This window comes from Nesoenas mayeri (assembly GCF_963082525.1).
Source record: "Nesoenas mayeri genome assembly, chromosome: 1".
Classification (NCBI taxonomy): Eukaryota; Metazoa; Chordata; class Aves; order Columbiformes; family Columbidae; genus Nesoenas; species Nesoenas mayeri.
The window spans coordinates 73,319,751-73,342,616 of NC_137541.1; the positions used below are offsets into that span (position 1 = coordinate 73,319,751).

The window sequence follows — 22,866 nt, forward strand, 5'->3', positions numbered from 1 at the left end:
TTGCCTGGGACTGGCAGGTATCAGACCAGACTGACAGAGCCATGTTGCTTTCATCATTTACATCTAGCATTCAAGACTTGTGCACCTAATTAGATCAGTTTCAGGACTGTAGGTAAAGAGGCAGATGTGTAAATAGCACTTAGAAGATGTGATAGAAGAATTTTCCAGTTGATATCATAAAATCATAGAATAATTTCAGTTGGAAGAGACCCTCAGGAGCATTGAGTCCAACCACAACCTAAATCAAGCACTAACCCATGTCCCTAAGGACCTCATCTAAATGCCTTTTGAAGCCCAGCAGGGATGGTGACCCCACCAATGCCCTGACCTGCCTGTTCCAATGCCTGACAACCCTTTCCAGGAAGAATTTTTTCCTAATATCCCATTTAAACCTTCCCTGGCACAACTTGAGGCCATTTCCTCTTGTCCTATCACTTGCTACTTGGGAGAAGGACCAACACCCTCCATGTTCCGACCTCCTTTCAGGCAGTTGTGGACAGCGAGAAGGTCTCCCCTCAGCCTCCTGTTCTCCAGGCTGAACCCACCAGTTCCCTCAACTGCTCCTCATCACACTTGTGCTCCAGGCCCTCAGCAGTTTTGTCGCTTCCTCCACACTCTCTCTAGTGCCTCAATGTCCTTCTTATGATGAGGGGCCCAAAACTGAACACAGGATTCAAGCTGCCGCCTCACAAGTGCTGTGCACACTGGCACAATCACTTCTCTAGTTCTGCTGGCCACACCATTCCTGATACAAGGCAGGAGGCTGGTGTCCTCCTGGCCACCTGTGGACAATGCTGGCTCATGTTCAGCCAGCTATCGATCAACACCCCCAGATCCCTTTCCAACAGGCAATTTTCCAGTAGCTCTTCCCCGAGCCTGTAGCGCTGCTTGGGGTTGTTGTGACCCAAGTGCAGGACCCAGGATTTGATCTTGTTATAACTCAGACAACTGGCCTCAGCCCAATGATCCAGCTGGGCCAGATCCATCTGTGTGGCCTTCACACTCTCCAGCAGATCAACACACCCATCCAATTTGCTGTTGTCTGCAAACTTACTAAGGGTGCACTCGATCACCTCATACAGACCATTGATAGAGATTAAAGAGAACTGAGCCCAATACTAAGCCCTGGGGAAAACCATTCGTGACCGGTCACCAACTGAATTTACCTCCATTCACCACAACTCCTTGGGCCCGGCCCTCCAGCCACACCTCAGACATGGTCTCCTTCTGGCCAGAGTGGTGCTGATGGGGCTCAGGAAGTGGATGCTGGGTGGGAAGTTGGCTAAACACTCATGACCAAATATCACCAGTGGTACAAAGTCCTCTGTGCAGCCAGTTACTGGTGACATCTCTCAGTGGCCAGCACTTGGATCAACACTGTTGAACGTCTTTATTCTCATCTTTTACGATGTAACACAGTGCACTTTCAGCACCTTTGAGGATGATGCAAACCTGGGTGGAGGCCTTGAGCAATCCCACCTGTTTCACCCTGCCTTGAGCAGGAGAGTGAGACAAATGAGTGAGACAAGGGCTCTCTTCAAACCTGAGTTATTCTGTGATTTGACAGAATTTTTGCCTTTGAGAGATTTCTCTATATTTAAATATAAGCATGTCATTTTTTTTTCTTTAAAAACTGACACTCCTAGACAAATTACACAAACATTTGAAGGACTTTTCATGCCTTTAACATGATTATCCACAGAAGGCCCACCAGCTTTGCATCTCAGGAAATGGGATCCAGAGTCCAAGGGCAGGATGGTTTGGGCTCTGTGCTGGGATCTGGAAACTGAAACGTGCTCCCATCTCCCAGCCCCCTGCCCTTCTCAGTGAGGGTGTGAGACATTCTGCAGCGAGGGCTGAACTCACAGCCATGACCAGTATCTTATGTTCAACTGCAGCCAATGGTGTCCTGCCAGCTCAGGATTGGAGCTTCCATTGCTGGAGGTGTTTAAAAGATGTGAAGATGTGGCACTTTGGGAAATGGTTTGGTGGAGTACTTGGGAGTGTTAGATTTACGGTTTGACTCCATGTCCTTAAAGGATCTTTTCCAGCCTAAATGATTCTATGATGCTATGATTCTATAATTTGGGTTGAAACCACTTCAGTTCCATCACCTCCAGGATCTCTCAGAGGCGGCTGTTGTGTGGCACAACTGTCCTTGCTCTCCAGGCAGGTTGGGCACTGGTTTGGTGTCTGCATTGGCAGTTTTCCCCTTCCTGGGGTAAAAGGCTGTTGAGCAGAGACAGTTGTAGAGATTTGGGTCACAGGGGTTTGCAGCAATCCTGTCAAAACCTGAGCAGGCTGAGCTTTGGAGCCCAGGAAAAATTGAGATGCTTTGAAGGATGTTTTTGAACATCCATAACAGTAACAGGGAACGCCTTATTCTCACTGATAATCATGATGACCAAAATCTCTTTAATTTCATTCCTTAGAGTCATTCTTGCTTTTCAAAACATCTATTACACCTCAGTAGTTGAGTCTTGAAAGAAGTTCTTAGAACCATGATTTTTCACTCACTATTTTTTTTTTTTTTAATCATGTAAAGACTACAACTCTTGGACAGAATTACCCCTAAATCAAGCTACGTTCATAACATTTCCCCCTTTTTCTTTTTTTTTCCTAGCGTGAGGTGTTGTTGGCACAGGAGAATATTTTCTTTTTGAGACAAAGAAGGCCAAGGAACAGATCCCAGGTCAGTACAAAGGCACAAAGGAAGCCAGAATCTTTATGTGTGTGTACTGACACACACTGTCACCTGCATTTCCAGTCTCTGCAGTCCCAACCGTGCAGCAGAGTCTGGAGTTCTGAGCTCCCTCATCTGCCCTGAGTGACACGTGTAAAATGGAACTACCCCAGTCAAGTGGCTGGTTTTGATACTCTTCACAGCCTGAAGCACCACATGGGTCAGGAGACAAGCCAGGATACCCAACCAGGACTCACATACCCTTCACGTAGATTTTAGGTGTTCCCTGGCATCTCAGCAATACATGTTACGCTAATATCTGGGTGCGAGGAGCTGGTCAAGTGCCTCGTCTCCATTTCTATAATGATGGATTTGTGTCTGGCTGATGTGCAGACTCTGTGCATGGATGCTGACATCTGTTGAACAACCTGCTCTGAAAGGGTTAACAAGATGGGCTGTTCTTTCTAGAGAGGCATTAGAACAGCAAAAAATAAGATCTTGGCTAAGGGTAAAAGAAAAAGGATGGAAAAGTTGTGGTCAGGACTGTTTGGGGGCTCTTGTAAAGCAGCCCTGCACCTCATGTGAATTACTTCTGTGGTCTGGGAGAACCAGAGCGTGTCCACTGAGACCTCATTTCTGGATGTCTGAAAGAGAAGGTGATGGGGTTTACCCAGGGCAGGTTGTGCCTGTCCATCCTCTTTGCTTTCTTTGAGGAAAGGACAGGGTTGTGGACGTGGGCAGAGCATTGATAGTCTGTTACCTGGAAGTCAGCAAGGCATTCAGTGTCATCCTCCACAATATTCTTGTGTCCAAGGTAGGATATTATGGTCTGTGTCAGTGTGCTGGGTAAAAACAATCTAGATGTTTGGGCTTGGAAAGGTGCTGTAGAAAGGGAGAAACTTTCCAGTCATGAGGACAGTCCAGCACTGGAAGCTGTTTCCCAGGAGTGAACACTCACTCTGTCCCAGAAAGTGACCAAGATATGTCTGGATAAAGCCCTGAGTAATCTGTTCTGACCCTGCTGTGAGCAGGAGGTTGGTCAAGACACCTCCTGAGGCCCCATCCAGCCGGAATGACGTTGTCCTTTAATCTCCTTTCATGTTTTCAATTCAGAGAAAATTCTCAGGTTCTCTCTGACCACAGGAATAATTCACATGAGTTGCAGGGGTGCTTTATGGGTGCCCCCAAACAGTCCTGTCCACATCTTTTGCATTTGTTTTCATTTTTCCCAACCCAGGGTCTTCATTTTTGCTGTCCTAATACCCTTCCAAAAAGAACTACCCATGTTGTTAACCCTTTCAGAGCAGGCTGTTCAAGAGGTGTCAGCATCCATGTACAGAGTCTGCACATCAGCCAGACATGAAAGCCACCGTTACAGAAATGGAGGCGAGACACTTGACCAGCTCCTTGCACCCAGATATCAGTGTGACATGTCTGCTGAGATTACAGTGAACACCTAAACTTGAAGAGCAGGACATAAGAGTCCTCGTTGGGTATCCTGGCTCAAATCCTGACCCTTATGGTGCTTCATGTTGTGAAGAGAGTCAAAACCAACTTTTTGACGGGGTTAGTTTATTTTACATGTGTCACACAGGACAGATGAAGAGAGCTCGAAACTCCAGTCTCTGCTGCACTATAAGGCTTGATACCTCATCCACAGTTACATATTTAAGTGGTTCAGATAAAGGATGGTCTTGCAAAAGTCACCCTTTGTTTCCCCAGGTGCACGGACACTGCTCATGTGCCTCTGCAGAGAGTGGCAGAGGCTGGATCCCCTTCTCAGGAGAAACTCCTTACTGGAAAGATACAGATATGGGGCTGGCTCAACAAAGTTTTATTGCATTTCACTCAGTATCAGATTTTTATAGATTGGATGCTTTTCTGTGGTAACACCTTTACAGAAAGAATCGTTTCATAAAAGATGGTTACAATGGGCCTGTCATGAACAGGAAATCTCACCATGAGCTCTGGATGGAATGAGGAAGATTATAACAGGCGCCAGGAAGAACCAAGAAGCTCAAGGCCTCTTCTGAAGAGCGAGAGGCCCTGAGAAGCCATGACTGGCCACGTGTAGGTGTGGGAGAGAAGGTAAGGGGACTTGCGTAGCAGTAAGTGTGTTAAAGAAGAAGACCTAAAGACCATGGTCTGGTCATGCTAATGTGGAATAGACTGATTTTTCTTTTTTATTTTAGGGCAGCAGAAGAAGGAACGTGTGCATTTCAGTGCTGGGGCACGGATCCAAATTGAGGACTCAAGCAAGTTTGGGACTGGGACAGCTCAGGTGACTGGTGACCATTGCCAGATGTATGAAAGAAACTGAATGCGTTTTGAGGACCTCACAGGCATTGCCAAATCCTCAGAAAACCAGGGCCTTGTGGTTAAAGCAACAGCACTTGGCACCGAACCCACCTCCAAAAAACAAATACCCTCCCAGTGACCACAGGCAGAGCCTGAGAAATATAAGAAAGAAATGGTCTCCTTGGTCGGGTCCTGGGGTCAGGGCTCAGCCATCCTGATGATAAACAGACATGAAGGGCTGACATGGCATCAGAGCCACCTCCACATCACCTTCCACACCTGTAACCAGTGTCTCCAAGTCTTTCCTTCACCAGCCTCCAGGGACAGGGACCTTGACTGGTTGTTTCCTTCACAGCTGTGTCAGTAATGGCCCTTCATGGGGTCCCAAACACCCACAGAACTTGGGGTTTGCTTCTGCCTTTCACTTCATTAGAGGTTGGTTCATTCCCTCAGTAGCTGCAGTTCAGGATCACGGCAGCAGAGGGCTCATGAACATACAAAGTGCTCTTACATGCTAATCCACTGTGCATCGTTTTCCTAAATGCTTCAAGTCTGGTGTGGATGATTAGGGAGATTTCAGGAATAGCTAAACAGAGAGCATTTCCACAATAAGCAGCAACAAAGCAGTATTTCTTCTGTTTCATTCCCTGCTCACCCTTCCCTCCCCTTCCAGAACAGGCGGTCTCAGCAGTCTCCTGTTCATATTGTTCTGGAGCGTCTCCTGATAAAGATTGAGTATGTCAGAAAAGTGGGTACCTGAATCACCATGTGAGTGGGGAGACAGGCCAGGACAGCTCAAGAGGAGTCACACTCCTCTGGACCAAGAGGTGAGTGTTCCTGGGAATCTCAGGTGCTGTGCACAGTGATACTTGTGTTCAGGGAGCTGGTCAAATGACCCATCTCCTGTTCTGTGCAAACACCATCAACTGCTCTTTGGGGTTCCATGAAGACCTGTGGCACACACAAGGTCTTGAGGTCACTTCATTTTGGGAGAAACAACCCATAGGAAATAACCTGAATGCAGCACTGGGATGTGCTGTCTTGAACTGAGGTCCCCATGTCCATTCCTCATGATGTGGGACATCTCAGATGAGTGCAGAGCAGGTGACACATCACAGGGCTGAGATGTCTCCTTTCCTTTGGAGTGGCAACAGGAGGCCAGAGGGACACTGTGACTCCTGCCTCTGTATGTAACAGGGACAGACTCTGTCTCTGAGCACCTCTGGGTGCAGAAGGAGTCCTGAGACCAACTCAGATATGGATGCCTGACAGAACCCTGACATTTCTGTGTGTGACTCCAGGAACAAACCCTACTGGATCAGTGAGATTCATCTCAGCTGCCTTGAAAAGGATCATTGCAAGTGCTCCAGTCTGCTCTGTCACCCTTTCTTGTGATTTCAGATTGTGCTCTCATAAGTGTCAAGAAAACCAGAATGGTTCTGGGGTCCTTAGAAAACTCAGACCTCAAACCCATCTTCAAGAAGAGCAGGAATAGGAATGGGGAGAATAACAGGCTGGCCACCCTACCTCCCTCCCTGGGAATGGGATGGGACACGTCCTCCTGCAGCCATTTCCAGGAATGTGAAGGACAAGGAAGGGATTGCTGAACCCAAATGGACAGGGGAAAGAGAGGCATGTTGTGCACAGGGCGTTTGGAAGGCTCAGACATGGTCTCCTTCTGTCCAGAGTGGTGCTGATGGGGCTCAAGAAGTGGATGCTGGCTGGGAAGTTGGCTGAACCATCAAGCCCAAATATCATCAGTGGTACAAAGTCCTCCGTGCAGCCAGTTACTGGTGTCATCTCTCAGTGACCAAGACTTGGGCCAATATTGTTGAATATTTTTATTCTCCCTTTTTAAGATATAACAGAGAGCACTTTAAGAGCCTTGAGGATGATGCAAAGCTGGCTGGAGGCCTTGAGCAACCTCACCTGGTTGAACCTGCCCTGAGCAGGAGAGCGAGACAAGATGAGTGAGACAAGGCCTCTCTGCAAACCTGAGTTTTTTCTGTGATTTGACAGAATTTTTTCCTTGGAGAGGTTTCTGGAGAGAGAACAGGTAGAGGAATAGTAAAAAAACAATGCAAAAGAGGAGATCTAGAAGGTGTTAACATAAATCCCGCAATTCCAGTGAGGAGCGCTTTTCATCCACGTTGCTAGTAGAAAACATATTTGACATATATGAACAAGGTGAGGAAGTGAGATGGGTGTCTGCAGCCTGTGGGAAAAAGGAGCAGGTGTAGGTCTATGTAGAACATGTTTGAGTCTTGGTCAGGTCCTGGGTGCTAAGGAGGGGGATGGGTGGGTGTGGTATTGTGAGGTCAGTTGTGTCTCAGACACTCATAATCCAGTCAGAATCATGTGGCTGTGAAGGGGACAGTGGGGTCAGTTCTGCCTCTCGAGGTGACAGCCCAGCAGCAGGGACATGGCTGGGAAAGAACCTCTGCCAAGGTACCCACAGGCCCTACCTAGGAAGAGCCCTTGGAGATGGGCTGTCATGTCCATCCCACCTGAGAACATGACGGGACAGCAGCAGGGACATGGTTGTGTCTGTCAGAGAAGCTGAAAGGCCAGCAGCACTCATGGGATTTAGAAGATCATGGTGAGGTGACTTCTCTCTGGTCAGGTAAAAGACCACAAGAAGACTAACCAGTTTCTTTCCATGTTTGACGGGCAGTTTCTGAGGTGGTAAAGCTTTCTCAAGTAGTGGGAAAAAAAACAGGAGAGAAAAAAAAAGCAGAATGGGAAGTGGAGACTGGATATCAGGAGGAAGAAATGTCACTGGAAGGGCAGTGCTGTGGTGCAAGAGGTCACCCAGAGGGAGCTGGATCAGCCCATGGTTTGTATTCCAAAGAGCAGCCAGTGAGGGTGCAGACACAGCAGTGAAGGTGCAGAAATGCTGGGGTGAGAGCAGGTGGGGAAGCGAGATGGGTGTCTGCAGCCTGTAGGGAAAGAGGGGCAGGGGTAGCACCGTGTAGAACAGCCTGTGGTGGAGGTGGCAAAGGGTGCTGTAAGGCTGGAAGGGACTTACAGAACCCAGGTCTCTGTCCCCTTGGCCAGGGCAGTTGTCTCTGCCACTGAGGCCCAGAAGAAGACATGTTGTCCTCATGGCACTGGGGCCTTGGTGCCTCCTTGCAGCCCCATGGGGAAGCTGGAAGCTGTTATGTCAGGGGAGGTTGGATATTAGGAACAGGTTCTTCCCCCAGAGGTGCTGGACACTGAACAGGCTCCCCAGGGTGGTGTCACGGCCCCAACCTGACAGTGTTCAAGAAGAGACTGGACAATGTCCTCAGACACACGGGGTGACCTGTGGGGTGTCCTGTGCAGGGACAGGAGCTGGACTCCATGATCCTTGTGGGTCCTTCCAACTCAGGACGTTCTATGATTCTATGAAATACTAGGTCAAAAGTCCATGTTTTCCTTGTCCAGATGAGGTGTAAAAATACACATCATGTGCATGTCCACTGTGTGCATGGGGTAAGATGAACCCAAGCGAGCACAAATGCTATCAGCTGTTCCTTGGGGTGCCATAAAGGTCAGTGGGACAGAGATGATGTTCAGGGGTCTCTTACAACCTGTGTTATTGTAGGATTCCATGAATCTTTTCCTTGGAGAGCTCTTTCATGTAGAACAGACAGAGGAAGGAGAACAAATCAGATACAGAAGCAGAGATGTAAAATGTCCCAGAGTAAATACAACAGCTCCTCTGAGGAATGTTTCTCCACTCAAACCCTTGATAGGAAATCTATCAGATACATTTGATGAAAGAAGCTTAGTTTGATCTGTTCACACACTGGACCACAAGGAGGGTGATGGTGGATACGATGTCGTGTGGTCACTTGTGTCTCAGGAACGCATAGTCCAGTAGAAAGCCAATGGCTGTGGAGGGCACTGTGAGGTCACTTCTGCCTCTGCAGGGGATTGGCCAACAGCAAGAACATGTCTGGGAAAGGACTGTGAGGTCACACACACGAGACGAGCAATCAGGCCCAATCAGCATGGCTTGATGAAAGGCAGGTCCTGCTTGATCACCCTAATCTCCTTCTGTGACAAGGGGACCGGCTGAGCAGACGAGGGAAAGTCTGTTGTGGGGAGTGAATCCACCACACAGGCTGTGGGTGTTGTGTCCTTAGACTGCAGTAAAGCCTTTGACACCGTATCCCACAGCATCTACTGGAGAAGCTGCAGCTCGTGGACTGGAAGGGTGTATGTGCGATGGAGGGCTGGACCAAAAGAATTGTGGTGAACAGAGCCAAATCCAGTTGGCGTCTGATCACAAGTGGTGTCCCCAGCGCTCAATATATGACTCAGTTCTATTTAAACCTTATCAATGATGTGGATGAAGGGATCAAGTGCACCCTCATTAAGTTTGCAGATGACACCAGGTTGGGTGGGAGTGTTGATCTGCTGGAGGGTGGGAAAGCCATGCAGAGGGATCTGGACCCGCTGGATCATTGGGCTGAGGCCATTTGTATGAGGTTTGACCAGACCAAGTGCCGGGTCCTGCACTTGGGTCACAACAACCTCAGGCTCAGGGAAGAGTGGCTGGAAAATTGCCTGGTGGAAAGGGATCAGGGGGTGTTGATCGACAGCAGCCTGTTGATCGATATGAGCTGGTGTGTGCCCAGATGGCCAAAAGGGCCACCAGCATCCTGGCTTGTATCAGGAATGGTGTGGCCAGCAGGAGTAGCGTGATTGTGCCACTGTTCTCAGCACTGATGAGGTCGTATCTTGAATCCTGTGTTCAGGTTTGGGCCCTTCATCATAAGAAGGACATTGAGGCACTAGAGAGAGTGCAGAGGAGGCGACGAATCTGCTCAGTGCCTGGAGCACAAGTGTGATGAGGAGCAGCTGAGGGAACTGGTGGGTTCAGCCTGGAGAACAGGAGGCTGAGGGGAGACCTTCTCTCTGTCCACAACTGCCTGAAAGGAGGTTGAACATGGAGGGGGTTGGTCTCTTCTCCCAAGTAGCAAGTGATAGGACAAGAGGAAATGGCCCCAAGTTTTGCCAGGGGAGGTTTAGATTGAATATTAGGAAAACAATTCTTCTTGGAAAGCGTTGTCATGTGGTGGAAATGGCAGCTCAGGGCAGTGATGGAGTCACCATCTCTGTAGGTGTTCTAAAGGCATTTAGAAGAGGTTCTTAGAAACACGGTTCAGTGCTAGATTTAGGTTGTGGTTGGACTCAATGGTCCTGAGGGTCCCTTCCAACTGAAATGATTCTATGATTCTCTAATATCAACTGGAATATTCTTCAATTACATCTTCTAAGTGCTCTTCACATATCTGCCTCTTCACCTACAGTCCTGAAACTTATCTAATTAGATGCACAAGTGTTGAATACTAATTGTAAATGATGAAAGCACCATCGTTCTATCAGTCTGGTCTGATATCTGCCAGTCCCAGGCAAACACCTCAGGTACACTGAAGGGGTCTCTCGTGGTTTGCACTGTGTGCTTATACTGAGACCATGGAGCTCAGCCCGAGAACCTGAGAATTCCCCTCAAAACTTAAAAACCAAACCAACAACAACAAAAAGAACAAAAAACCACACATTCTTTTTTTCATCAGATGAAATAATTCAAAATTTCCAATAAAATGTCTGTGGAATTTCTATCCTGCCAAAATATGAATTTTCAGAATGTGTATGAACTATGGGAGGTGAAACGTTGGCCTTTCCCTGTGCTTGCAGTGCCAGAACTCTGTCTATCACTACGTGTATTTAATCCCCTGGACATCCAGGAGTTTCCACCTGTCCTTACCCAGCTCACCGTGTCTGAACTCATCTCTTCAGAAGCCTGTCTGGACATTTGCACTTTCCATCGCTCCCCAGAGGTTCTTCACCTCTCACTCTTGGCTCATTCAGAGCCTCTCAGCTCTCACTCTGCTTTGAGCTTCAGGCAGGTAAAGTCTTTCAGCACTTGCTCTCGTACTCCCTATAGGCAACTCTTCAATTATGGCAATGGACCTCGCTGGAAACTACTTAATTTAACCACAGAACTGAGAAACATCATTAAGTTCTACTGTGTTTTCTTTCTTTTTTTCCTTTTTTGTTTCCTCTAATTAAAAATTCCCTGGTGCCTGTTTACATCCAGTTCTCTAAGGAAACATGAAACAATTCCTGCAAAGAAGCTGTAACAATCAGGTGCAAACTTCAGTGCAGAATCTGCTGTAAAGAAATGTGCTGTAAATCCCAGGGGCCAATGAGCAGAACAGGGAGTTGGGGGAGCTGGTTATAGATTTCCTGCTAACAATATGAGCAGAGAAACATTCTTCACAGAACTGCTCTGTTTATTTGACACCTTTTAGGTCTCCTCCTCTGCCTGTATTTTAATTTTCTTGTTCCTCCACCTCTTCCTTCTTCCAAAACGTTTCCAAGAGAAAGATTCCTGGAATCACAGAGCAACTCAGGTTTGAACATCATCTTGTCTCACTGTCCTGCTCAGGGCAGGGTGACCCAGGTGAGGTTGTCCAAGGCCTCTGCCCAGCTTTGCACCATCCACTAAGGAGCTGAAGGTTCACTGTGTCACATCATACAGGGGGAGAATAGAGACGTTCAACAGTGTTGGCCCAAGTGCTGGTCCCTGAGGAATCCCACTGGTAACTGGCTCTGTGGGCACTTTGTACCACTAGTGACATTTGGGCTCTACAGGGGACTATAGATGCTATTTAAAATGCTATATAAAAAGATGTGCTCATGCTTTTGTGACACTAGTGTATTGAAAAATTAAAATGTCATGAGTTTGCCTGTTTAAGAGTTGGGGTGTTCAGCTGGAGAAGAGAGGCTCCTGGGAGACCTTATTGCAGCCTTTCTGGACCAAAAAGGGGCTGATAAGAACAATGGGGACAGACTTTTGAGCAAGGGCTGTTGTGACAGGACAAGGGGTGATGGTTTAAACTAGAAGAGGGGAGAGTCAATGAATGAAATGAGGAAGAGATTTTTTACACTGAGGGTGGTAAAACACTGGGACAGGCTTTCCAGAGAGGTGGTAGATGAACCATCCCGGAGCCATCCCAGTCCAGGCTGGAAGGGGCTCTGAGCAACTTGAGCTGCTGAAGATGTCCCTGATCGCTGAGGGGAGTTGGACCAGACGGGCTGTGAATATCACTTCCAACTCAAACTACTTTGTGATTCTGGGATTCAGTGACAGGAAAGACTGGATGCATCGATGCTGATAACCAGAAAAGGTCTTGTCTGGCTTGTGCGAGCCAGGCCGGCAGCTTCACCCAGCAGCTCTCCCCACCCGAGTGGAGAGCTGACCCACTTGTGTACAACCGACTCTGCCCCTGCCCCACAGTGCCCAGAGGATGCTGCCCAGGGCCCCAGGATGGACATTTATGGGGGAGTACTGGGAGCATGGAGGGTTTACTGGGAGCGCTGGGGGTTTACTGGGACTTCTTGGAGGTTTACTGGGAACAATGGGGGTTGCTGGGATCACTGGAGAGGATAGTGGTGGTTACTACGTACACTAGAAAGATTAGTGGGGGAGTACTGGGAATACTGGGAGGGTTACTGGGAGCATGTGGGGTTGCCTGAGTGTTACTGGGAGTACTAGGTGGTTACTGGGAGCACTAGGAGGACTGCTGAGAACGCTGGGGGTTTACTGGGAGTCCTTGTAGGATTACTAGGAACAATGGGGGTTGCTGTGAGCACTGGAGGGGTTAGTGGGGGCCACTGGGTGCTCTGGGGAGGTGTCTGGGAACACTGGGGGTTGCTGGGGAGTTACTGGGAGCACTAGGTGGTTACTCGGAGCACTGGGAAGGTTACTGGGAACAGTAGGTTTATTAGTGGGGGGTTTCTGGGAACACTGGGAGGGTTACTGGGGGCACTGAGGGTTTACTGGGAGTTCTTGCAGGATTACTGGGAACATTGGGGGTTGCTGGGGCTTTACTGGGAGTGTTATTGGGAGGGTAACTGCGAACATTAGAAGGATTAGTGCAGGGTTATTGGGAACATTGTGGGGGTTACTGGGAACATTCCAGTTGGTGGGGGTTTACTGGGAGCCCTAGGTGTTTGCTGGGAGCACTGGGAGGGTTATTGGGAGCACTGAGGGTTTATTGGGAATTTTTGGAGCATTACTGGGAACAATGGGGGTTGCTGGGAGCACTGGAGGGGTTAGTGGGGGGTTACTGGGAGCACTGGGAGGGGTTACTGGGGACACTGGGAGGGATACTGAGGGCTCACATGAAAGCACTAGGTGGGGAATTACTGGGGGCAATGAGGGGGTTGCTGGGGCTCACTGCGAGCACTGGGGGGGTTGCTGGGGGCACTGGGAGGTTTACTGAGAGCACTGGGAAGTTTACTGGGAGGATTACTGGAAACAGTAGGACGATTAGTGGGGGGTTAATGGGAACACAACATGGTTACTGGGAGCACTGTGGGAGCCTGCTGGGAGCACAAGGACAGTTACTGGGAGCACTGGGGGTTAACTTGGAGTTCTTGGAGGATTACTGGGAACAAATGAGGCTGCTGGGAGCATTGGAAAGGTTAGTTGGGGGCTACTGGGAGCACTGGAGGGGTTAGTGGGAGCATTACCGGGAGCACTGGAGGGGTTACTGGGAGCAGTGGAGGGGTTAGTGGGAGCATTACTGGGAGCACTGGAGGGGTTAGTGGGGGTTACTGAGGGCACTGGAGGGCTGAGTGGGAGCATTACCGGGAGCACTGGAGGGGTTAGTGGGGGTTACTGGGGTCACTGGAGGGGTGAGTGGGAGCATTACTGGGAGCACTGGAGGATTTACTGGGAGCACTGGAGGGGTTATTGGGAGCACTGGAGGGGTTAGTGAGAGCATTACTGGGAGCACTGGAGGGGTGAGTGAGGGGTTACTGGGGGCACTGGAAGGGTGAGTGGTAGCATTACTGGGAGCACTGGAGGGGTTACTGGGGGCACTGGAGGGGTTAGTGGGAGGGTTACTGGAAGCACTGGAAGGGTCATTTGGAGGGTTACTGGGAGCACTGGAGGGGTTAGTGGGAGGGTTACTGGAAGCACTGGAAGGGTCATCTGGAGGGTTACTGGGAGCACTGGAGGGGTTAGTGGGAGGGTTAGTGGTAGCACTGGAGGGGTCAGTGGGAGGGTTACTGGGAGCACTGGGAGCATTAGGGTAATACTGCTGTGGGTGTCCATCACAACCCACCAGCTCAGGGTGAGGACGTTGCTGAGGCCTCTCCAGCAGCTGAGAGCGGCCTCAGTCACAGGCCCTGGTTGTCGTGGGGGTTTGAACTCCCCTGATGTTTCTGGAAGGACCACTCAGCCAGACACAGTCTAGGAGGTTCAGCAAGCGCATCCATGGGAACTTCCTGATGCAAAGGGTGGAGGAGCTGACCAGGAGAGGAGCTGCTGGACCTCATCCTCACTAACAAGGAGAGGCTGGTTGAGGTGGTAAAGGTTGAGGGCTGCCTTGGCTGCAGCGACCATGAGATGGTGGAGTTCAGGATCTCGTGTGGCAGGAGCAGGATAGCAAGCAGAATTGCAACTCTGGATTTCAGCAGGGCAAACTTTGGCCTGCTCAGGCAATTGCTGGGGGAAATCCGGTGGGCAAGGCTGCTTGAAGGTAAAGGGGCCCAAGAGAGCTGGTCAGTGTTCAGGGACTGTTTCTACCCCCTGTTTCTACAAGATCAGAGCATCCCGACACGTAGGAAGTCAAGGAAGGGAGCCAGGAGACCTGCGTGATAAAACAGGGAGCTGATGGGTAAGCTCAAGTGGAAGAGGAGAGTTTCTAGATCATGGAGGGAGGGGATGGCTGCTTGGGGAGAATATCAGGCTGTTGTCAGAGGGTGTAGGGAGGCAACTAGGAAAGCTGAGACCTCTTTAGAATTAAGCCTGGCGAGAGGGGTCAAGGACAACAGGAAGAGCTTTTACAAATATGAGGTAGATAAAACTAACAGCAGAGGCAATGTAGGCCCACTGATGAATGAGGTGGGTACCCTGGTGATGGAAGACACAGAGAAGGCAGAGTTACTGAATGTTCTTTGTCTCTATCTGCTCTGCCGGGGGCTGTCCTGAGGAGCCCCGTACCGCTGAGGCCCCAGAGGAAAGCAGGACAATGAAGGAGTTTGCCTGGGTTGATGAGGACTGGGTTAGGGAGCAGTTAGGCAATCTGGACATCCATAAATCCATGGGTCCGGATGAGATGCAGCTGCGGGTGCTGAGAGAGCTGGCTGAGGTCATTGCTGGACCACTCTCCATCATCTTTGCTAAGTCATGGGGAATAGGAGAGGTGCCTGAGGACTGGAGGGAAGCAAATGTCACTGCAGTCTTCAAAAGGGCAAGAAGGAGGAGCCAGGTAACTATAGACCGGTCAGCCTCACCTCCATCCCTGGGAAACTGATGGAATGACTTCTCCTTGGTGCCATCTCAAGGCCTATCAGGGATAAGAGAGTCATTAGGGTCAGTCAACATGGCTTCACCAAGGGGAAGTCGTGCTTGACCAACCTCATTGACTGTTATGAAGACATAACGAGGTGGATACATGATGACAAAACAGTGGATGTGATCTACCTTGACTTCAGTAAAGCCTTTGACACGTGTCCCACAGCATCCTCACAGCTGAACTGAGGGAGTGCAGTCTGGATGAGCAGGTAGTGAGGTGACTGTGAACTGGCTGAAGGGAAGAAGCCAGAGAGTCGTGGTCAGTGGGGCAGAGTCCAGTTGAGGCCTGGATCTAGTGCAGTGCCTCAGGGGGCAGTGCTGGGGCCAGTACTATTCAATAAATTCATCAGTGACTTGGATGAGGGATAGAGTGACTGTCAGCAAGTTTGCTGGTGACACCAAGCTGGGAGGAGTGGCTGACACTGGAAGCTGTGCTGCCATCCAGAGACCTGGACAGGCTGGAGAGCTGGGCGGGGAAAATGAAATGAAATAGAACAAGGGCAAGTGTAGAGTATTACATCTGGGCAAGAAGAACCCCAGGTTCCAGTATAAGTTGGAGAAGGACCTGTTGGAGAGCAATGTAGGGGAAAGGGATCTGGGGGTCCTGGGGACAGCAGCATGACCATGAGCCAGCACTGGGCCCTTGTGGCCAGGAAGCCAGTGGTACCTGGGATGGGTTAGAAAGGGATGGTCAGAAGGTCAGAGAGGTTCTCCTGCCCCTCTGCTCTGCCCTGGGGAGACCACACCTGGAATATTCTCATACCAATTTATTTTTTACTAGCAAGAATACAGTTCGGGCAAAAAGTATCTCTGCAGAGCAGACACAACTAACATTACTGATTGCTTGAGGTTGTCTCAAAGGATGTGCCCCTGGTACCCCAAGGACACCTGGAGGAGCCCAGAGGGCACAGAGAAAGGGACATCATGGGCTGCTCCTGTGCTGCTGAGCTGGGCTGGGCTCCTGGGACACAGGGAGCTCATGGCAGCGGCAGCGCTGCAGAGAGACAGCTCTGCCAAGGAGCAGCTCCTCTGCACACGCAACAGGGCTGAGGGCTCTGCCTGCAGCACTGAGGGCACAGGAGCCAGGCACAGAGAGGGAAACGCAGTCTGGGCTGGGAGGATGCTGAGAGATCAGCAGAAACCAAATCCTCTCAGATATGAAGCCTGTGGCTGCAGGGCATTGCATCTGCAAATCATGGTAGGATCTCAGAAAGCTGTCACATTGCAGAGCCTGCGAGAGATGTAAGTACAGCTCTCAGAGGTTCTCTGATCAGAGGGGAGGATGTGCTGCAGAGCAGGGATTGCCTTCTGCACTGTCAGTGACAAGACGTGAATGCTGCGTTCTCCCCAGGGTGGCTGTGGGGTGTAAATGTCAATGTGCAGTCAGGGGTGCCCAGGGCTGTCCTGCAGAGCAGGGTCCCTGCACCCCAGGGCTGTGCCGGGCAGGGACTCTGCCGCCTGCCAGGGTCAGCACTCAGCCTGCCTGGGAGATCCCAGCAACACTGAGGGGAGAAGCTGTGGGGGGAAGGAGCGACCCCTGGCAGGGCAGGGTCCTTCTGCTGCTGGGTTCTCCATGGGTCGGGACTGGTCACAGCTCCAGCTCATTCCAGAATATTGACAAGAGGAGGTTACAAGGAGAAGAAGACAAAGCGTACTACAAAGATAAGGAACCTCCCTGAGTCTGTGTTTTCAGTCTCCTACTCTGGGGAATGGGTGATGATTAAGACCGTTCTTAATTTCAAACAAATACTTGAGACACATGAACTGCAGTAGGTCTTCAAGAGAATCCTGGCATGCCTTGCCTCTCCTCTGTCTATGTAGAACCAGCATCACCTTTGCTGGACACCTTACAGTTAATCTCACCTGTCCTGTTTTCCAGCCTGCAGACAGGAAGATGCCCCCAGGCAGTGCCCTATGAACAGGCAGGATCTGTAGGGCCATGGGGAGGGCACAGAGGGTGGGATGGTCTGTGAGCACTGACAGGGAAGAGACATGGACAGGGAAACACCTCCCAGGGGGAGAATCTCCAGGCAGCAGGAAAATGATCAGAAATGAGAGGAAACCAAACCCAGAATGGTTATGGGAGGGAGAACAGAGAAAAGTCCTTGTGATCCCCTGCAGTGCAGATCCCTCCTGTGAGCAGCCCCCTGGCCTCCTCTCCCACCCAGCAAAGCCTCTGCCCTCAGGGCCGGAGGCTCCAAGGCATGAAGCAGCTCCTGTGCAGCCAGAGCTCCAGTTCCTCTGCAGAGCACAGGGGCTGAGAGCAGCTGCCCGGCAGTGTTGGTGTCTGGGAGGTGGCTGCACAGCTGGGGAAGGGTGACGCTGTCTGAGTGCCCGGCTGCCTCTGCCCTGGCCTCTCTCACACCCACCCTCACCGCATTTTCCTTCTTGCTACCCTGCTCTGGGTCACTGCTGTTGGGATCTTGTTCTTGCTGTCAGGCTCTCTGGGGATGGCAGTTTCAGCTGCAGAGTCACATCCTGATCTTGTGGGTCCTTTCCTGCAGGTGTGTCCATGGGCACACATGTCCCAGTTTTGCTCTGACCTGTGGGCTGTGGGCAATGCAGTCTGTGGGGCTGGGGAATGAGCTGTATGTGTCCTGGGCTAAATGTTGGGTGCTGAGACCTTAGGAAAGGGTGAGACATGTCATGGTCTGAGGTGGATCCCTCTGCCCTCAGCAGTGCCTGGTGGCTTTTCAGGGTAACATGGGAGTGTGATCAGCCTCCATGTCAGAAAGGTGCCAGCCCAGGGCAGCTGGAGCAAGAGAGAGGGACAGAGCAGCTGCCCTCACTCTGCACTGACCCACAGGCATCATCTGGTCTCGCAGGACTCGCTCTGTTCTCCCTGAGTGCAGCAGAAATGCTGAGGGTTTCTGACACCCAACAACACTCTGCAGTGAATATGGGGGGATATGTAAAAAAACGTGGAACTCCTAAACTGCCTTCACCATCTCTGATCCCTATCACTGGGAAAGCAAGTGCTGACAGCCCTTCTGTGTTAGCAGAACCAGGACAGTCCCCACCGTTCCCGTGGCCCCACTTCTGCCCAGCTGGGCTGACTTATCAACGGCCCATGGGCAGAGGCCCTGCTCTTGGTTGCACATTTTCCAGCACCAAGCAGGGCTGCAGCCACAGTGCTGAAAAAGGTACTCCTAGAAAAACACAAGAGTGTCTGTGTGTGACAGGGGAAAATCTGTGGGAGTTGATTTGATTTTTGTAAGAGAACTCTGCCCTGGATTCTCACTTTCTTTTTTTTTTTTTTTCTCATGACAGCACCCCATGTTCAGGAAAAGCAAATGTCCAACAGCAGCTCCATCACCCAGTTCCTCCTCCTGCAGTTCACAGACACACGAGAGCTGCAGCTCTTGCACTTCTGGCTCTTCCTGGGCATCTACCTGGCTGCCCTCCTGGGCAATGGCCTCATCATCACCACCATAGCCTGGGACCAGCACCTCCACACCCCCATGTACTTCTTCCTGCTCAACCTCGCCCTCCTCGACCTCGGCTCCATCTCCACCATTGTCCCCAAGTCCATGGCCAACTCTCTGTGGGATACCAGGGTCATTTCCTATGCAGGATGTGCTACACAACTCTTTCTGTTTGTCTTTTTAGCTGCTGCAGAGTTTTATCTTCTCACGGTCATGTCGTACGACCGCTACGTTGCCATCTGCAAACCCCTGCACTACGGGACCCTCCTGGGCAGCAGAGCTTGTGTCCACATGGCAGCAGCTGCCTGGGCCACTGGGTTTCTCAATGCTCTGCTGCACACGGCCAATACATTTTCACTGCCTCTGTGCAAGGGCAATGCCCTGGGCCAGTTCTTCTGTGAAATCCCCCACATCCTCAAGCTCTCCTGCTCACAGTCCTACCTCAGGGAACTTGGGCTTCTTGTGGTTTGTATATTAGTAGAATTTGTGTGTTTTGTGTTCATTGTGGTGTCCTATGTGCAGATCTTCAGGGTCGTGCTGAGGATCCCCTCTGAGCAGGGACGGCACAAAGCCTTTTCCACCTGCCTCCCTCACCTGGCCGTGGTCTCTCTGTTCATCAGCACTGTCATGTTTGCCTACCTGAAACCCTCATCCATTTCCTTCCCATCCCTGGATCTGGTGGTGTCTGTTCTGTACTCAGTGGTGCCTCCAGCAGTGAACCCCCTCATCTACAGCATGAGGAACCAGGAGCTCAAGGATGCCCTTTGCAAACTCATATCCCTCTGTTTCCAGAAGCAATAAACTGGCCTTCTTCTTCTATACAGGAGTTGTAATGTAGCTAATTACAAGCCCAGCCTGTCAACTGGATTTTCTGGTGGTGTTGGTTGTTTTCTTATTGTGATAATGTTGTCAACCCCTTTCTAATTCATTGCTGACTTTTCTTTTATAACTGTGGGCTGCTTTAATGAGCAGCAGTGCTCTCCTTGTCTCTAAAAAGAATAAAGGGCTCTTTAGTGACTTGTTTTACACTATATCCTTCCTGCAAGGGCTTTTTGGAGCTGCAGGGACAGTTCCTGTGCGTGGGTGGAGGGGAAAACAGCTCTGGCATGGTAGCCCTGCCAGGGAGCATCAGCGCTTGTTCTTCCAGAGCGGTTCTGGTTCCACTCCACACTCTCCTTCTCATCCCTGGTGTTTTTGCAAGGCCTGAGTGCTCTGGCAGCTTGGTCACCATCCTGCTGTGTGTCAGTCCTGTGGGCGCATGCAGGGACAGGCAATGGGCACTGCTGTGACAGAGCTGGCCTCAGTAACAGTACTTGCACAAGGAAAAGTGATCTTCTTTGGGCAGTGCATGATGGTTTATATCTTCTTGCAAAGTTTCTCTCAAGCTTTTTCCTACCGAAGTGGCCACAGATGAAACATCAGTGTGCAGCTGAACAGTGTGTGTATGTTCAGGGCTGGCACACAACAGTGTCCTCTCACAGCCAGGCTCCTGCCAGAGACCTGCAGGACCAGCAGAGCAGGGGCTGGGCTGTGCCCTTGTACACTGGACACCCCGTGGAAGGAGCCCCAGGTCGATCACCTGGACTGGCCCTCACAACCACCATTTCCAGCACTGGCCTCTCACCCCAGCTCAGAGGTCTTTGTCCGTCCATGGAATTTCACTGAATGAGTAGGTCAGCAGTCCATGTTCGCATTGTGCAGATGGGATGTGAGCATGCAGAACAGGTACATGAGTTGACATGAACTTGAGTCAGCACAAACACCAGCAGCTATTCCTTGGAGTTCCATGATGGCCTGTGGGACAGACAGGGTCTCAAGGTCATTTCTCATTGGGAATACCATTGCATGGAAACTGTTTGAATGCAGCACTGGGACGTGCTTCCTTTAACCACTGTCCCTGTGTCCATTCCTCGTGACGTGGGACATGTCAGATGAGTGCAGAGCAGGTGACACACCACAGGGCTGAGGTGTCTCCCGTCCTTTGGGAGTGGCAATAGGAGGCCAGAGGGACACCGTGATTCCTGCCGCTGTGTGTAAAAGGGACAGACTCTGTCTCTGAACATCCCTGGGTGCATAAGGAGCCCATGAGGCCAGTTCAGATGTGGACACCTGACAGACACTGACATTTCTGTGTGTGACTCCAGAACAAACCTCACTGGCCCAGACAGATCAATCTCACATGCTCCTGTCTGCTATGTTGTCCTTACCCGTGAGTCTGGATTGTGGTCTCAAATGTGTCAGAGCAACCAGAGAGGTACTCAGGTCCTTAGAAAAGGCAGTTGTCAAACCTGTCTTCAAGAAGGGCAGGAATGAGAACTGGGAGAATTATGGGCTAGTGAGCCTACCTCTGTCCCTGGGAAGGAAATAAGACAAGTCTTCCTGCAGCCATGTCCAGGCACTTGGAAAACAAGGAAGAGATTGCTGAACCCAAATGCGCAGGGAAACAAAGGCATGTTGTGCACATGGAATTTCACAAGGTGTCAGACATGGTTTCCTGTGATGTCCTTATAATGTGATTGGTGCTCTCTGGGTAAAGAAGTGGATGCTGGCTGGGAAGTTGGCTGGATGATGAAGCCCGAATGTCACTAGTGGTACAAAGTGCCCACAGAGCCAGTTACCAGTGGGATCCCTCAGGGACCAGCACTTGGGCCAACACTGTTGAACGTCTCTATTCTCCCCCTGTATGATGTGACACAGTGAACCTTCAGCTCCCTAGTGGATGGTGCAAAGCTGGGCAGAGGCCTTGGACAACCTCACCTGGGTCACCCCGCCCTGAGCAGGACAGTGAGACAAGATGATGTTCAAACCTGAGTTGCTCTGTGATTCCAGGAATCTTTCCCTTAGAAACGTTTTGGAAGAAGGAAGAGGTGGAGGAACAAGAAAATTAAAATACAGGTGGAGGAGGAGACATAGAGGTGTCAAATAAACAGAGCAATTCTGTGAAGAATGTTTCTCTGCTCATATTGTTAGCAGGAAATCTATAACCAGCTCCCCCAACTCCCTGTTCTGCTCATTGGCCCCTGGGATTTACAGCACATTTCTTTACAGCAGATTCTGCACTGAAGTTTGCACTGATTGTTACAGCTTCTTTGCAGGAATTGTTTCATGTTTCCTTAGAGAACAGGATGTAAACAAGCATTGGGGAATTTTTAAATAGAGGAAACAGAAAAAAAAGGATAAATAAAAAAGAAAACACCATAGAACTTAATGATGTTTCTCAGTTCTGTGGTTAAATTAAGTGAGGTCCATCCAGTGAGGTCCATTGCCATAATTAAGAGTTGCCTATAGGGAGTACGAGAGCAAGTGCTGAAAGACTTGACCTGCCTGAAGCTCAAAGCAGAGTGAGAGCTGAGAGGCTCTGAATGAGCCAAGAGTGAGAGGTGAAGAACCTCTGGGGAGCGATGGAAAGTGCAAATGTCCAGACAGGCTTCTGAAGAGATGAGTTCAGACACGGTGAGCTGGGTAAGGACAGGTGGAAACTCCTGGATGTCCAGGGGATTAAATACACGTAGTGATAGACAGAGTTCTGGCACTGCAAGCACAGGGAAAGGCCAACGTTTCACCTCCCACAGTCCATACACTTTCTGAAAATTCATATTTTGGCAGGATATAAATTCTGCAGACATTTTATTGGAAATATTGAATTATTTCATCTGATTTTAAAAGTGTGGATTTCTTGTTCATGTTGTTGTTATTGCTTTGGTTTAATTTTGTTGGGTTTGGTTTTCAGTTTTGAGGGGAATTCTCAGGTTTTTGGGCTGAGCTCCATGGCCCCCGTGTACCTGAGTTGTTTGCCTGGGACGGGCAGGTATCAGACCAGACTGATAGAGCGATGGTGCTTTCATCATTTACAATTAGTATTCAACACTTGTGCATCTAATTAGATAAGTTTCAGGACTGTAGGTGAAGAGGCAGATATGTGAAGAGCACTTAGAAGATTTGATAGAAGAATATTCCAGTTGATAATAGAGAATCATAGAATTATTTCAGTTGGAAGGAACCCTCAGGACCATTGAGTCCAACCACAACCTAAATCTAGCACTAAACCATGTCCCTAAGAACCTCATCTAAACATCTTATAAACCCCTGTAGGAATG

General features: G+C 50.0%; 2 protein-coding genes across 2 annotated transcripts in view; one reads left to right on the forward strand and one right to left on the reverse strand.

The window, feature by feature from the left end:
• Positions 1-22,866, reverse strand: part of LOC308053219 (olfactory receptor 14A16-like) — a gene marked incomplete at both ends in the record, with an annotated part of 51,399 nt that overhangs the window by 15,766 nt on the left and 12,767 nt on the right. The window lies entirely within an intron of this gene.
• On the forward strand, positions 18,490-19,570 carry LOC308053220 (olfactory receptor 14A16-like; the record flags this gene model as incomplete). The annotated part of the gene is made up of 1 exon (XM_080364045.1): positions 18,490-19,570. Exon 1 carries the CDS (start codon positions 18,608-18,610, stop codon positions 19,568-19,570), a length of 963 nt encoding a protein of 320 aa, XP_080220171.1. The 5' UTR covers positions 18,490-18,607.